At 38.8% G+C, this 14,866-nt stretch overlaps 1 protein-coding gene across 10 annotated transcripts in view; it reads left to right on the top strand.

Moving 5' to 3' along the window:
• GABRA4 (gamma-aminobutyric acid type A receptor subunit alpha4) overlaps positions 1-14,866 on the top strand; it is a 218,452-nt gene that overhangs the window by 2,298 nt on the left and 201,288 nt on the right. For 8 of the 10 annotated variants that reach the window (XR_005368998.1, XR_005368996.1, XR_005368997.1 and 5 more), the window contains 3 exons: positions 13,262-13,329; positions 14,329-14,549; positions 14,724-14,806. Coding sequence is in view for 5 of the 10 variants with exons in the window: in XM_038556006.1 (XP_038411934.1) it covers positions 13,262-13,329; positions 14,329-14,549; positions 14,724-14,806 (372 nt within the window). In the remaining 5 variants the exon portion in view is untranslated. Of the gene's footprint in view, positions 1-882; positions 925-1,296; positions 1,352-1,466; positions 1,488-13,261; positions 13,330-14,328; positions 14,550-14,723; positions 14,807-14,866 lie in introns of those variants that run through there. The other 2 variants (XM_038556004.1, XM_038556005.1) reach the window with 2 other exon arrangements.

Here is a 14,866-nt window from a genome sequence, read left to right as displayed (position 1 = left end):
TGCCTCTCCAGCAGTAGGATGCTCAGCACTGCATTTGCCTTCATGCAAATCTGAAAAGAAGCTTCCTTGCAGAAGTGAATCATTTGTCAATGCACGATCTCTCACAAGTGACTGGGAAATTATCACTTTATATCCAAAAAAGAATCTTGTGGAGAATATTTCAGATGATGTGATAGCGTCGAAGACTCTATTATATCAATAAAAGAGAATTTATCTGCCCATCAGGGTTTTAAACGTGACATTTTAAGTAAGGGGGGAAAAATAACAGAAATATCGAATCACATGAGTTTCAATATTTATTAGAGAATTGATGGACCTGAACATAAATTAAAGTGAAAAGTCATAACTGAAATGATACGGATTTATTATTAAATGGCGAAAGTTAAGATAGCATCCTGTCCCATTGGTTATAAATACAAATATAACTCAAAAAGGAGGACTCCACTGTAGATGCATCCTTTTTACCCACTACCCTTTCCCATAATACTATATAGACAATAAAATGAATGGGATCGATCTGTGTAAGCCACTACTAGATTTTGGCTAGCTGCAGTAGTGCTGAAGTGTCTCCAGGGCATTATTAGTCATCTTACCTGTCACCACGAAGTGATCTGCACTACCCACCTGCAGATACTTTGATGGTTTTATGGGAAGGGCTGAATTCACCTGACTTTAAGTGTGAGCAGTTGATTAATCATTAAACATTTACTCTATCGCACGGGTTTTTTTTTTTTTCTTACTCATAAATATTTGTGGTACATGCGATTTTTTAGAAATGGGCCATTCTCTGTAAATGCATAGCACACCAAAGTGACAAGGGAATAGTAATTCTCACCTGCGGAAACCGTGTAATCTGTTTACAGGATAAGTGAACATCACTGAAAATAATGAGAAAACTCATTCTTAGCACAGACTTTGGATACCGTAAGTTTGGTCCCTTCTCTGACACTTCAACACTTTGTGGAAAGTTTGGCATTTTAAAAATAAAATGAAAACAATTCGGATTTTGACCAGTGTGCTATAAATACAGATTTACTTCCTGGTTCCTTTAATCCTACCTCTGCTCTTTGTAGAGCATTTACTTTATATCTGTTTATACAACTTAGCTGTGTTCCATTTAAAATAAAGCTAAAAGCAAAGATTTGAATTGAAATTGGATGGTTTGTGATTGCTCAGTAGGCCGGCAGGGGTTGGAATGGATTTGGAAACTAAATTACATATTTTTAACTCAGCAGCACAGCTTGCAACAGGGAAGTAAAAGGAACTGAAATGATTCTCTTCTTTTCATCCCTCCAGGGTCTCCTCTCCCTTGTCTCCCACGTTCTCCCATTGGAGAAGAAAAGGGGAAAAGGTGAGAAGAGAAGGAAGGAGGCACGGTGAGAGAAGCCAGATTGGGACTTCTGAAGGGGTATAGTTCTTTTGGCCTCTGACAAATCAATCTGCTGTCATCCTGAAGTAGCCCTCACCTGCTTAGAAGTGGCACACAGGTGAACCCTTCCACAAAGCAGCTAGGAAGTCCTTCCCCTGTGCTCTTAACCACTTGCGACACTGTTAAGGGGGTGCCGTCTTAAAAAAAAATGCATAGCTAAGGGATTAACCACCAGGAGATAGTTTAGGAATTACACAAACCCTCGTGCATTTCAATCTTCTGAGGCTTCTGATCTGGAATAGTAAATACTTCAACAAGAGATCATTGCCTTAGAACATCTTTCACAACCTCTCTGAGATGGGAACAGAGCATGAGGTCAGTTTTGCAAGGTTGCTCGCCAGCATGGTGGGGCTTCACACTGGTGAAGCTTGGAAACCTCTATAGTTTGGAAACCGTTTGGCATAAAATGTTTAATAAGATTGTCATAACGACACAATGAGATCAGCAGGGTGGGCATCGTCAGTGTGTTAGAGGGGGCTGAGAGAAGTGCCAATGAATTGCTCAGAACCCTAAAACTACTAATAGGCCACTAACAGACTGGGGAGCTGCCGTGTTGCTACATCCACTTCCAAGGCTTTCTTCCGTCCTCCTGTTTACCAAGAGTGAAGTTTTCATTAACATTCTGGTTCCTAAGTAGGTTATTAAAATAAGCAAAACTACGTTTCCCCCCAAAGGAGTGAAGCGAGAACTTTTATTCTAAAGCTTTAATAACATTTTAAAATGGAAAAGCAAATATAGAGAAGTGCATACACTTAGGTAAATTTGGAATAATTTTTCCCCACAAATAGAAATACTCTTGCAATGTTTTCAGATGATCTATATCCTAACATAAAAATTAAATTAATGCACTAACCACATGCTAGCCATATTAATTGGAGGTCTACGGAGAATATATATATATATATATATATATATATATATTTAAATATATATATAATTTAAATATCACCTACTACTTTTGTAAATATGTAGGCAAAAGAACACTTCAAATCCACAGGGCAACAGAAAAATGAAACTTCATCTCTTTTGAATTTGTCATTCTCAATTTATGCATTCAGTTGTTGAACCGATAGATTTTGAGACCACCGTGTAGAAACCACAGGAACAATGTGAGGTTGTAAAGATATTATTCTAAATCAGACACAGGCAGGCCCTTGTGAACTTCATAGCTAAGCAGTGCAGAGGGAGAAAAATAACAGAGAAACAAGGAAGATATGAAAGATGATGCTATGGAACAATCTAGTAGCATGATAAGACAGAGAATTAATTGGGTAAAGGGCCTGTCTCAGATACAGTGGGGAAGAAAGTCTTTTAAGTTGAGCCCTAAAGGTGACAGATATGGAAAAGGCAAGCAAAAGTTGTTCTCAGGCAAGGAAAAAAGAAAAAAAAAGAAAAAGCAAGTGTAAGGATTCTAAGACAGATGATAAGTTAGTGTGATTCAGACTGTGAAGGGAGCCTGGTGAAGGGAGTTGCGGGAAGCTGGTAAGAAAGCCAGAGGAACGATCTCACAGGACTGGCTTGTTGTGGTAAGAAGAGGCCAGATCATGCGAGGCCCTTTGTACAAGAGTTTAGATCCTTTTTTTTCTTTTTTTTTAAAGATTTTATTTATTTATTCATTAGAGACACAGAGAGAGGCAGAGACACAGGCAGAGGGAGAAGCAGGCTCCATGCAGGGAGCCCGGTGTGGGACCCGATCCTGGGACTCCAGGATCACGCCCTGAGCCAAAGGCAGAGGCTCAACCGCTGAGCCACCCAGGCGTCCCTAGATCCTTCTTTTAGTGAACCTGGAAGCCACTGGAGTTGTGTAGGTGGAGGCAATGACTTGGGGTGACTCAGATGGTAACATGATCCCTCTGGCAACTGCATAATAAGAAAGACTTAGATACAGACCTTGGGCAGTATTGGAAATGAAGAGACCAACGAGGAAGGGTTTTTTGTTGTTGTTGTTGTTAGGAGGGGGTGGTTCTCTTCATTAAGTCAAGGATGGCTTGGTGTAAAGGTAATAAATGTAATAAAGAGAGATTTAGGTGGAAAAATTGAGATATATTTTGGAGGTATAATTCAACAAATAACTGGTGATGGATTTCATATGGGTGGTAAAGGAAAAGGAGAAGTAAAAAATGACTCCTGGGTTTTTATTTTGAGAAAATGAGTAGAGGATGGTGCTATTTAAATTAGGGAAGGGAGAAGAGACATGGGGGTGAAATCACAAAATCATGTGCAGATGTGTTAAGCTCAGAATACATAGGCAGAGTCCTAGTGGTTGTACATGTTTGGATATCGGACAAGAGTTTTGTCTGGAGATCTACAAGAGGGTCACCAGCATATGGTGCTATGAGAACAGGTGCCTAGAGGAGAGTGGTAAGAGGGCAAAGAGTCCAGAACCAAGCCTCAAGGAGCATTAACAATTGAGGAAGGGCAGAAAATGTAGTTTTGTCAGAGGATGAAAAAGAGTAGACTGTATCGGTGGGCACTCAGTGAGCGTGAAGTTCTAGAAGTCAAGAAGAATGTCTTAGGAAGGAGGGATGAGAAGCCCCTGAAATTCTTCTAAGATTAAGTTAGATAGGGCTGGCCGCATGAGATGTTTCATTCCATTCACTTTTCATCAACTATTTATTAATCCTGTACCATGTGCCCGGCGCTGCTCTAGGATGGCACCGGGGATGCATGAGTAGCCACAAGAGATGCAGTTCCCTGCCTTCGTGAGCTGATAATGTAGTGAAAGAGACAGAAAATGAGCAACAGAAATAAGTAAAATATAGAGTATCAGAAGCCGATACCTGCGATGGAGTAAGATAAAGCCGGGGAGGAATTGCGGTGTTACTGAAAGTAGTAGAGAAACTTCAATGAGAAGGTGATATTTTGAGCAATGATCCTAAGTAGGTAAAAGTAGAAGCCACGTTTGGGTTCGAAAGAATTGTATGTGCAAAAGTGCTAAGCGTGGAAGTCCGTGTGTGTACAGTAGAGTCTAACAGAACTGAAGAGTGAGAAGGGGTTGGCGTGATGCGAAGCTGAGGTTGTATAAAGCTGTTATTCCTGGTCCTATCACAAGTGATTGGGGGATTCCATCTGGGACAGACCCTGACCTGCCTAATTTTCTTTTTCTTTTTTCTTTTCTTTTCTTTTTCTTTTTCTTTTTTTAAATAAAGATTGTATTTATTTATTCATGAGAGACACAGAGGGAGGCAGACACAGGTGGAGGGAGAAGCAGGCTCCCCGTGGGGAGCCCGATGGGGGACTCGATCCTGGGGCCCTGGGAGCACAACCTGAGCCAAATGCAGACGTTCAACTGCTGAGCCACCTGGGTGCCCCTAATTTTCAAAGACTCACCTTGGTTGCTGTAGTGACGCATGCAAATGCAGAGGGGTTTTCACAATTAAGGAGGCAAGCGGTGACGGATGTCTTGACCAAGCTGGTGGCACGAAGCTTGTAACGCTGGAGGACTGTGATCAGGTGCTGGCTGTGTTTCAAAGCTCTGCTCTGCTAATGACAGCTGGAAGGTGGAGCGAAGGGAAAAGGGAGGTGTCCGACTCCAAAGTGTTTGACTTGAACACCTAGAAAAATAGAGTTGCCACAGTGTTGGCAACACTGAAGCAGATGAGGGGTGGGGAGGAACAATTTGTACATGGATGTGCTGAGTTTGAGTTGCCTAAGGGACATTAAATGGAGATGGATCTGGAAAGCAGAGATGATTGTATGTCAATATATATGATATTTAAAGCCATAAGAGTACAGGGATCGGGATCCCTGGGTGGCGCAGCGGTTTGGCGCCTGCCTTTGGCCCAGGGCGCGATCCTGGAGACCCAGGATCAAATCCCACGTCAGGCTCCCGGTGCATGGAGCCTGCTTCTCCCTCTGCCTGTGTCTCTGCCTCTCTCTCTCTCTCTGTGTGACTATCATAAATAAATAAAAATTAAAAAAAAAAAAAGTACAGGGATCATCAGGAGATTAAAGATGATGGAGAGAGGTTCAGGAAGAGAGCTAGGAAGTCCCCTGCACTGAGAGGTGGGGGGAGAGGAAGAGTTTCTGGCCCAGGAGGACTGAGGAGTAGCCTTGGAAGTAGGAGGAAGCTCTCAGAGGGCTCATACTGGATGTTAAGTGAAAAAGAGGAGATGGGATTGATCATTTACTTCCTAGTGCTCCAGACAGATTAGGAAAGATAACATGGAACTGGTCACTGCATTTAGCAACACCCACCTCTTGGGTGCTTTTGACAAGAGCAGCTTCAGTAGCATGCTGGGTCTGGGAGTCTGACTGGGTGGGGGGGGGGGGAGGAGGAGTCTCTGGACATTTGACAGGGGAGCAGAGAAACGGGCTGGTAAAGGGAAGGGAAGGAACAGTGGGATCCAGACAGCTTCTTCAAAAATGGGTGAAATTAAGTTATTTTTTTAAAGTCCGTGTTAACAGTGCCATAGAGAGGGAAGATTGGTGGTATCGACAAAAGGAATTTTAGTGGATCCTGAGCCTGAAAACCAGGTTGTAACAGATGATAGAGTGGATAGAAAAGGAAGAATTAGAGGCCATGTGTATGGGTTTTGTTTTTTCCCCCAGAAGTTCAGAATGTGAAAGGGAAGAGAAAGAGGGAAGGCTGCCTTCTTTTAAGATTAGAAATATCAGAATACATCCGTGTGCTACTGGAATAATCTAGTAAGGGGTAATTAATATCACAGAAGAGGGAAGGGGTAATGGAAAGGAAAATGCCCTTGAGAAGACTAAAGGCTGCAGAACCCAGAGCACAAATTTACTTTCTTATTTTCTCGGTTTAGCACCAAAGAGGTACCACCGCTATTTATTTGCATTTTCTTTAGGGCGAGGATATTTGGTATTTCCCCAAATAGGCGCTGCACGATCTAGATATGGGCTACTCGTAACCTTATGGATATTCAGATGAGATTTCGCTGGGTTGTTAGTTTTCTTTAAGGTGAAAAATACATCAGCTTGCCTCATATTCCCGTCTAGGCCTTTTTATTGTATTTATTTTTGAAAGCCTCTTGTGTGCAGGATTGGATTCTGAATTAACAATACTTGTTTAACAATTACTGTCATTATTGGTCTGCACATAACCTTCTTTTTATCCACCCACCCATCTATTCATTCATCCCTTGTAACGTCATCACAGTTCAATATTAAACTGCACGACAGTGACAACTTTTATCCTGCTGGGTGGTCTCCCTCAGCCTCTCTTCCTGTCTGCCCTGCCCACGTAACTACCATTCTGAGTCCTTCCTAAATTCTCTTAATAGTTTTTCTTTAAATATCATTTTAGCTCAACTTAAAAAAAAAATTAAATTACAAAAATGCAATGGTTTTGAGCATGTTATATATTAGCCTTTGGTGGCTTTTTTTTTTTCCCACTTAATTGTGTATTGCTAAGATTTCATTCTTGCTGTTGCATATTGCTATAGATCATTCATTTGACGGCTGTGTGATATTTCCACTTCATAGGAACCAGTTTATTCATCTTCTCTGTTGGCAGTAGGCATTTTGCTTATTTCCAAGATTGTGTTGCTGTGAATATTCTGGCCCAAATTTCCTGCTGTAAATGTGCAAAAGTTTCTTTTGCATATATATCCAGGAACGGATTTTTCTGGATCTTAGTGTAAGTGGGAGTTTGACTTGATGAGATAATGCCAAACTGTTTTCTGTGGTGGTTTTACAAATTCAAACTCTCATTTACAATGAATATGAGATTCAGGATCCACAAAACCTTCAACTATATATATATATATATAAAATTGAATATATTATATATGTATATTGTTAAGTATATTATATATACTTTTGAATATATTATATATTATTGAGTATATCATATATTATTGAATACATGATATATAATTGAGTAGTTATATATTATTTATATTATATATATTTGAGCATATTTTATATATTATTGAGCATATTATATATCATTGAATATGTTATATATTATTGAGTATATTATATATATCATTGAATATATGTATAGAACTTGAAATGGCATTTGATTGTGAAATAATTAGAATTTTCTGATTTCTAATGTGAACATCTTTTCAAACCTTTATTGCCTATAAGAATTTTCCTTCTGTGAATAGCATTTTCATCTTTTGCCCATATTTCATTTTTTTTAAACACTCTTCTTATTTATTTAAGTACTGTAATCATTTAAAAAGTTGACCTGGATTGGTAGGAGGATCAGAGGACATAGGAAGCACTAATCTTTGATGTTATCTAAGTAAAACTTGATAGCTTTCTTTTTCCTCTGTGATATCAATAGATATCTCTTCTTTGTTTATTCTGCAGGAAGGCTAGGGTTTCTTTTTTTTGTTTTGTTTTTTTGGTGACAAAATTAGGTATTTCCTTAAGCATATCACTCAAGAATCCTTGTTGTTATTGTACCTCCTCACTACGTTAAGTCTCTTGATTTTTAGAAACACAACAGCAGTGTTTTGTATGATGTAGCTGGATGCGTGAATTTAGGTGGATAAGAAACCAGAAATACGTCCTCAAGTACGTAGCTGGGGACACAGTATGAACAAGGATGACACGTTACAGTATTAGCAAGACATCTAAGGTCTTTCTCCTGGTTTTACAGCAAATTGAACACTGTTATTGGAGAAGAAATTAAATCCTTATATCCTTAAGTTAGCAGTGAGTGGAAAATTATCTGATACATTGTAAATTGTTTTCCTACTTTCCACCCAAGTTAGATTCAGTACTAAGATGGGAATATTCCTCTGAATTTCATCTTGGCAGTCTTGGCTCTGTCTTTCAAAGACTATAGAAGATCACTTTGCTTTACAAAATGCCAAATACATTTTGGGGATTAAAAATGTTTCCCTATTACCCAAGAAGTAGGATTTTTAAAATAAAATATGTCTCTGATGTTACACAAATGCATATAACATTATGAGAAGTCCTTCCAAGCCCAAAATTATCTGGTTTCTATGTAATTATGCTCTTAGTAAGGTTGATTTGAACGTCCTAAACAGTAGCGTTAGAGGAAGCGTCTCTAAGAATTATTCTTAATTACATAGCGACCATTATTCATAGAAAACTGATTTATTGGAAACCTATTACATTTAAGGCCTGAGATTAGTTCTGGGAAAGGATACAAATATAAATAAGACACATTTTCTGCTTTAATCAGGAAATATTTTTAGCTTAACTGGTGTAACGGATGAATCCAAGTAATTTTTCTTTTGGGGAAGTTTTAAAATCACTAGTGAGATGATATTAAGAACACGAACACATACTTATTCACCACCTAGTATGTGCAAAGCACTATGCTAGTTGGGAACTTCAAAGAGGATTAAGATTCCATCTTTGCTGTTAAGGGATGAAAGACTCAAATAAGCTATAATAAGATAAGAGCAAAGGCATGGAAAGGACTGCAAGAACATAGCTCAGAAACCATGCATAAACAGAATTTAGGAAATTTAGATATGGTATGTTATGCAAGAGATAGGAAATTATATAAGCCATTAATTATTGGTTTATTATTTAGTGATACCATTAGCATAGTCAGGCGAGAATGTACTTGGGAGATCAGTACAAGGGGGTTATAATTCTGGCTCTGGCACATATTTAAATTCTGTGAGCTCAGTTTCCAGATCCAGAAAATTCTCATAATAATATCACCCTTGGAGGGTGTTGTGAGAGTTAAATGAAATAGTGTATGGAAAGACGCTGGTGTCCTGCCTGGCACATGGTAGGCCTTCATTAAATAGAATTATTATATCTCTGCTTATTGCTCTTTGGAAACAAAAACCTGTTCCCTATGAGCCAGCATGCCCTCTGTTCACACTCCATCCCCACTGTTGCATTCCTAGGGTAGGCCACTGTCATGTCTCCTAGCATAGGCCACCGCCATGTCTCCTAGGGTAGGCCACCGCCATGTCTCCTAGGGTAGGCCACCGCCATGTCTCCTAGGGTAGGCCACTGTCATGTCTCCTAGGGTAGGCCACCATCATGTCTCCTAGTGTAGGCCACCACCATGTCTCCTAGGGTAGGCCACCATCATGTCTCCTAGCGTAGGCCACTGCCATGTCTCCTAGGGTAGGCCACCATCATGTCTCCTAGGGTAGGCCACCACCATGTCTCCTAGGGTAGGCCACCATCATGTCTCCTAGCGTAGGCCACTGCCATGTCTCCTAGAGTAGGCCACCGTCATGTCTCCTAGGGTAGGCCACCGCCATGCCTCCTAGGGTAGGCCACCATCATTTCTTTAGGCTAGTATGGTTGCCTCTTAGAAGAGACCTTCTGCTCCACTTGCCTCCCTATCATTTACTGGCCAGACAACTGCCAGAGTGATTTTATAAAAGACATAATTTAGATCACATAATTTCCTTACTTCAAACTCTTGATGGCTTTCCAATGATTAAGGGATAAAAATCAAACTTCCTCACAGCCTAAGGCAGAATTATACTGAATATCAAAGGAAGAGAACTTTTGGGAAAGAACAGAAGGTAATTCTTTCTTTTGTATCTCTCTATTCTTCTGCTTGGGCTGCCAAAACAAAATACCGCAGACAGAGTGGCTCACAGGATAGCGAGATCAAGGTGTGAGCAAGGCTTAGCTTCTTCCGAGTCCTCTCCCCTTTGCTCTGGGTGGGTATCTTCTCCGCCTTCACGTGGCCTTTCAACTGTGTGTTCCTGTGTCCTAATCTCCTCTTCTTTTAAGGGCACCAGTCACATTGGATTAGAGCCCATCCCAGTGACCTCATTTTAACGTGATTCCCTTTTTAAAAGACCCCAACTCCAAATACAGTCATGTTCTGAGGAACGGGGGGTTAGGACTTCAACATGTGAATTTGGGAAGAACTCAATTCAGCCCATCACAACCTCTCCATGTGCTGCCCATCTGTCACCAGGATTTCTACAAGCTCTTTTCTATGAAGTTATGACAGCTGTCACTCTAACACGTATTCTAAGTATGTTGCTTGGAAGATGCCCCTTTAGAATATGGGCTCAGGGGTAGGTCTCTGTCCCACTGACTCTGCTTTTCATTCTCTTTATGTGGTTTTCATTTCGTAGCCTTCTCTTCCTTACCTGCTTTGCGGCAGCCTTACCGGCCTCCTTTCTAGTCCCTGAACTCACCAAGATCCCTCCTGCCTCTGAGCTTTTACCCTGAAGTATTTTATGCCTGGAATGCAATGGTCTCTGCCCTTCCAGTGGCGAATGCCCACCCTCCACATCTCAGTTTAAAAGTTACCGCCTTGAAGCCTGGCTCACAAATCGAGGCTTTCCCAGTCTCTTGTTCAATTACCAGCCTGTGTTGTACCTCTTAGGAATGAAAAGATTCTTCCATTTAGTTTATTATTTATACTCAGTCTCCTCTGATAGCATATTCACTTTCGGAGACAGGGAATTTTTTTTCATTTCATTTCATTTTTTTCAAATTTTTATTTAAATTCTAGTTAGTTAACATACAGTGTAGTATTGCTTTCGGGAGTAGAATTTAGTGGTTCATTACCTACACGAAGCACCCGGCGAGACTGGGAACTCTTAGGTCTTGTTTACCATGGTGCCACCAGGCCTACTATGGGATCTGACCAGCAGCAGGTGCTTGCTTGATTAATGTTTATTGAGTGAGTGTCCAAGTGAAATCCCTTTACCAATCATGTATCTGTAGACTCTCACTTAATCTCAAAGCCCAATATGATCATGTAAAGCAAATACTGAATAGTATCACAGACTAATGAAACAAGACTAAGATTGTAATTCTGAACACTAATATTTTTCAAGAACCATTAAGAAAGTATTATGTAAGGTTTTGAAAATACCTGTTATTCACTATATGTTAAGTAATTGAATTTAAATAAAAGAAAAAGAGAAAACACCCATCATTATCATGGAATCATTGTAACTACAAGAATTAGCATAACCCCACACACCTTAAAATAAATTTGTAAGCAAAAATATCATTGGCCTAATTCTTCTACATGTCCCTCGCTCTCATTGAACATCTATGGTATTAATGTTTTACAGGACATAGTTTGGTAAATAGTGTTCTAGAAATTGAATGAACACTGTAAACTAGAATAATGCGAACTGCATCACTGTTGTTCTGAAGAAACCAGCAGAGTGACTTGTGCCACTCTTGAACCACTTTGTGCCACTCTTGAACCACTTTGAATCAATTCACCAAGAAGTGAATAGGTCTGACTTGTAGGAGAGTTTATCTTATCTAAAGTTCAACACATATTACCATCTTCTTGGATTGCCTGTCTATTCCTGGAATATTTTGGCTTAATGAGCTTATGACCATCATATTTTTGTTGTTGTTTACAATTGCTCATTCAAATAAAAATCCAATTAACTTCTCACACTTATTTTATCTGTTTACCTAATTTTTAATTGCATCTTATTTATCTGTTTTCCAAAGTGTGTGTGTGGTTATTCTTTTTGAAATGAAAGCTCACGATAGATCAATCTAATCTATACCTTTTCTTTTGCTGTACTTACAAAGGATATATTTTTCTTAGGATACTTAATTAAGAGGGAGAAATATTCTGATTCATTTCTATGAAGATAACTTTAAACCTAGGGCATTAAGCCACACCAACTGCTCTTTGTCTTTTTTTTTTTTTTCTCTTTTGGGCATAAATCCAATTGCCCAACCAGTATCTAAAGGAAATAGTCATCTTGATAACAGATGTTATGCTTTCCAGTACAGAATATCTACCTCCTGGCCAAACAATGGTATCAACCATCATTTAAGGAAATGATGTTGAAGAGGGCAGCAATTTTTAATTTTTATTAGTAATAAAAAGGTATATATAATAATAATGACTATCATTATTGAGTGTATATATTCTAGAGACTGGTACTAAGTCATTTACATTTATTATTTCAATTAATACTCATTAAAACCTTTACCTATTAGGATTCATGACTTGACTAAGATCGTATATTTAATAAGTGTCAGAGCCAAATTTAAATTCCACAATTCCTGATTTTAAGCACCATGCTAAACCCAGATTGTGACCATTTTCCTTTGTCTAGAATCTGTGTCAGTCCAGTCATGATGCCCTCTCTTCTTTTCTGCCAAACACACCCACATGTTTGTTTCCAAACCAGTCTTATTAAGGCCTAGGAAGGATCTCAGTAGTGGCCGGTATCAGAAGCAAAGAGAAACTACTACTTAATAAGTACTCTCATAAGAGAGTCACTGTGTTCAGGGTCTTATATGAACAATTTCATTTGATCCCTATCAACAGTCTTGCCTGATGTGTGTGGTTGCTGCTTTTGAGAGGTTCAATAGCCTGCCCAAGATCAAACAGCTAGTAGGTGGCAAGAAGTGAATAGGTCTGACTTGTAGGAGAGTTTATCTTTGATCTCAGTCACCAGTGGACGGTCTGCCTATTGTTAAAGGTGACATGAATCATTTTTGTGCTTAGGTTATTTCCCAGAATTCTCAGCTCTCCAAAGATGCATCCCTTACAACCATTTGAGTTTATCTCCTCACTCTCGTGGCTAAGTTCCCTCTTCTTAATAGCTTGCTTCTCTACTAACGGCCAATCAGATGATGGACTATAAAAAAACTACAAAGGCCAAAAACTTTTGTTTCCTGCGCTGCCTGTCGTAACAGTGCCCAGAGGTGATGTATTTTTGAAGGAACAAGGTTCCCCTAAATAATTGGGTTTTATTTTTGTTATTTTTTTCCCCGTAAATAAACACTGCTTTCTGATTCTGTTCTTTTGTCTACATTTTTTTTTGTAGAAATGCATTATCTCACTGAAAATTTAAGATGCCCATAAAAACACATCATATCTGTATTTACTCTTTAATTATCCTCCTTGCCTGTAAAATTGGTAATTTTTTTCACTCTTACTTACTTCATACCTACTAGGTCCTGTTACAGAAGTAAAAACTGACATATATGTCACCAGCTTTGGACCTGTCTCTGATGTTGAAATGGTAGGTATTTGGGAAATATAATGTACCTCTTGAGGTTTGAAGAAAACATGGAGAAGAGAGGGCAATTAATATTTATCTTGTTGTTAATCACACACAGCTAGAAAGTCAAAGAACTGCCCAATTAGTCTCAAAAGCTTCTAAGGAGTAAGACATTGAATTTGCATTTCTAACATTTGACTATTTTGTGGTTTGGAGTCATTCTCAACAAAGAAGAGAACTTTCCTGTTACTAGTCTCCATGGCACCACCTTTTATGTAGTGATTTTTTTCCTTAGAAAAATCACTGAAGAGGAGAAAATTGAAGAATATAATTAATTTTTGTAGGAAACTATACTGTAGTCCTAATTGCATTTAGTATTCCATGTTGGCCCAAATGCTCACTCCCTGCCCCCACCCAACCCCTTCTTGCCCTGCCTTTCTCTCATGCTGAAAGAGGTTAGAACACCAAACACTGGTCAGGATGAACTCGTCCATTCAGTTCTGCCCTCTACTAGTAAATATAAGTAGTTTAAAGGTCAGAGGGCCTACTTTACCTTTTCCCTTGACCTAAGGCTCCTAGGCTAACTTTAATAAATTCTGTGAATATAAAATTGCTTTTTACATATTTTACTTTGTCTTAGAGATGCTTGCAATTTTATGATTAATTATGCAATGATATTTGTTACACTTTTACTAATTTTTCTACCTGGTCTAAAGTATAACTGTAATTACCTGGTGCTGGCAGTTTTATTAAATTATAGTAATTACTCTTGAATGATTCATGTGTATGGTAATTTACTTATCTAATAAAGTAGAAGATTAAGGTATCAAGATGGACAAAACATGCTTTAATTGCTGAGAATCTTTTAGCTCCACTGGTTTAAGAAAATTTCTGCTTCTATTAATTTAGGGTTTTTTTTGGGTTTTTTTTCTTTTTATGAGTGGGAAGGAGGCTAGAATTTAATGCATATTTATGTGTAGTTGTCTGTGATTTGAATATGTCACAAACTAATTTCTCTAGGAATACACAATGGATGTGTTCTTCAGACAGACGTGGATTGACAAAAGACTAAAATATGATGGCCCAATTGAAATTTTGAGATTGAACAATATGATGGTAACGAAAGTATGGACCCCTGATACTTTCTTCAGGAATGGAAAGAAATCTGTTTCACATAATATGACAGCTCCCAATAAGCTTTTTAGAATTATGAGAAATGGCACTATTTTATACACAATGAGGTAGTCATTTTTTTTCTTTTTCCTCCTTCCCTTTTTGTGCTTTTTTCCATTCTTTCCTCCTTCCCTTTCTCTCTCCTTCTGTCGTTCCTCCCTTCTTCCCATCTTTCTCATTTTAGGTGTCCTAAGAACATTTTTAAAGTGAGAGTTAATTATAATTGCATTTCTCCACTATAGACTCACCATAAGTGCAGAGTGTCCCATGAGATTGGTGGATTTCCCCATGGATGGTCATGCATGCCCTTTGAAATTTGGAAGTTGTAAGTTACAATACAAATATTCTTAGAATTATTATTATCTAATGCAAGCTAATACTTATA

Source organism: Canis lupus, chromosome 13 (genome assembly GCF_011100685.1).
Source record: "Canis lupus familiaris isolate Mischka breed German Shepherd chromosome 13, alternate assembly UU_Cfam_GSD_1.0, whole genome shotgun sequence".
In the NCBI taxonomy this organism is placed as follows: Eukaryota; Metazoa; Chordata; class Mammalia; order Carnivora; family Canidae; genus Canis; species Canis lupus.
This window is presented reverse-complemented; position numbering and strand designations above follow the sequence as displayed.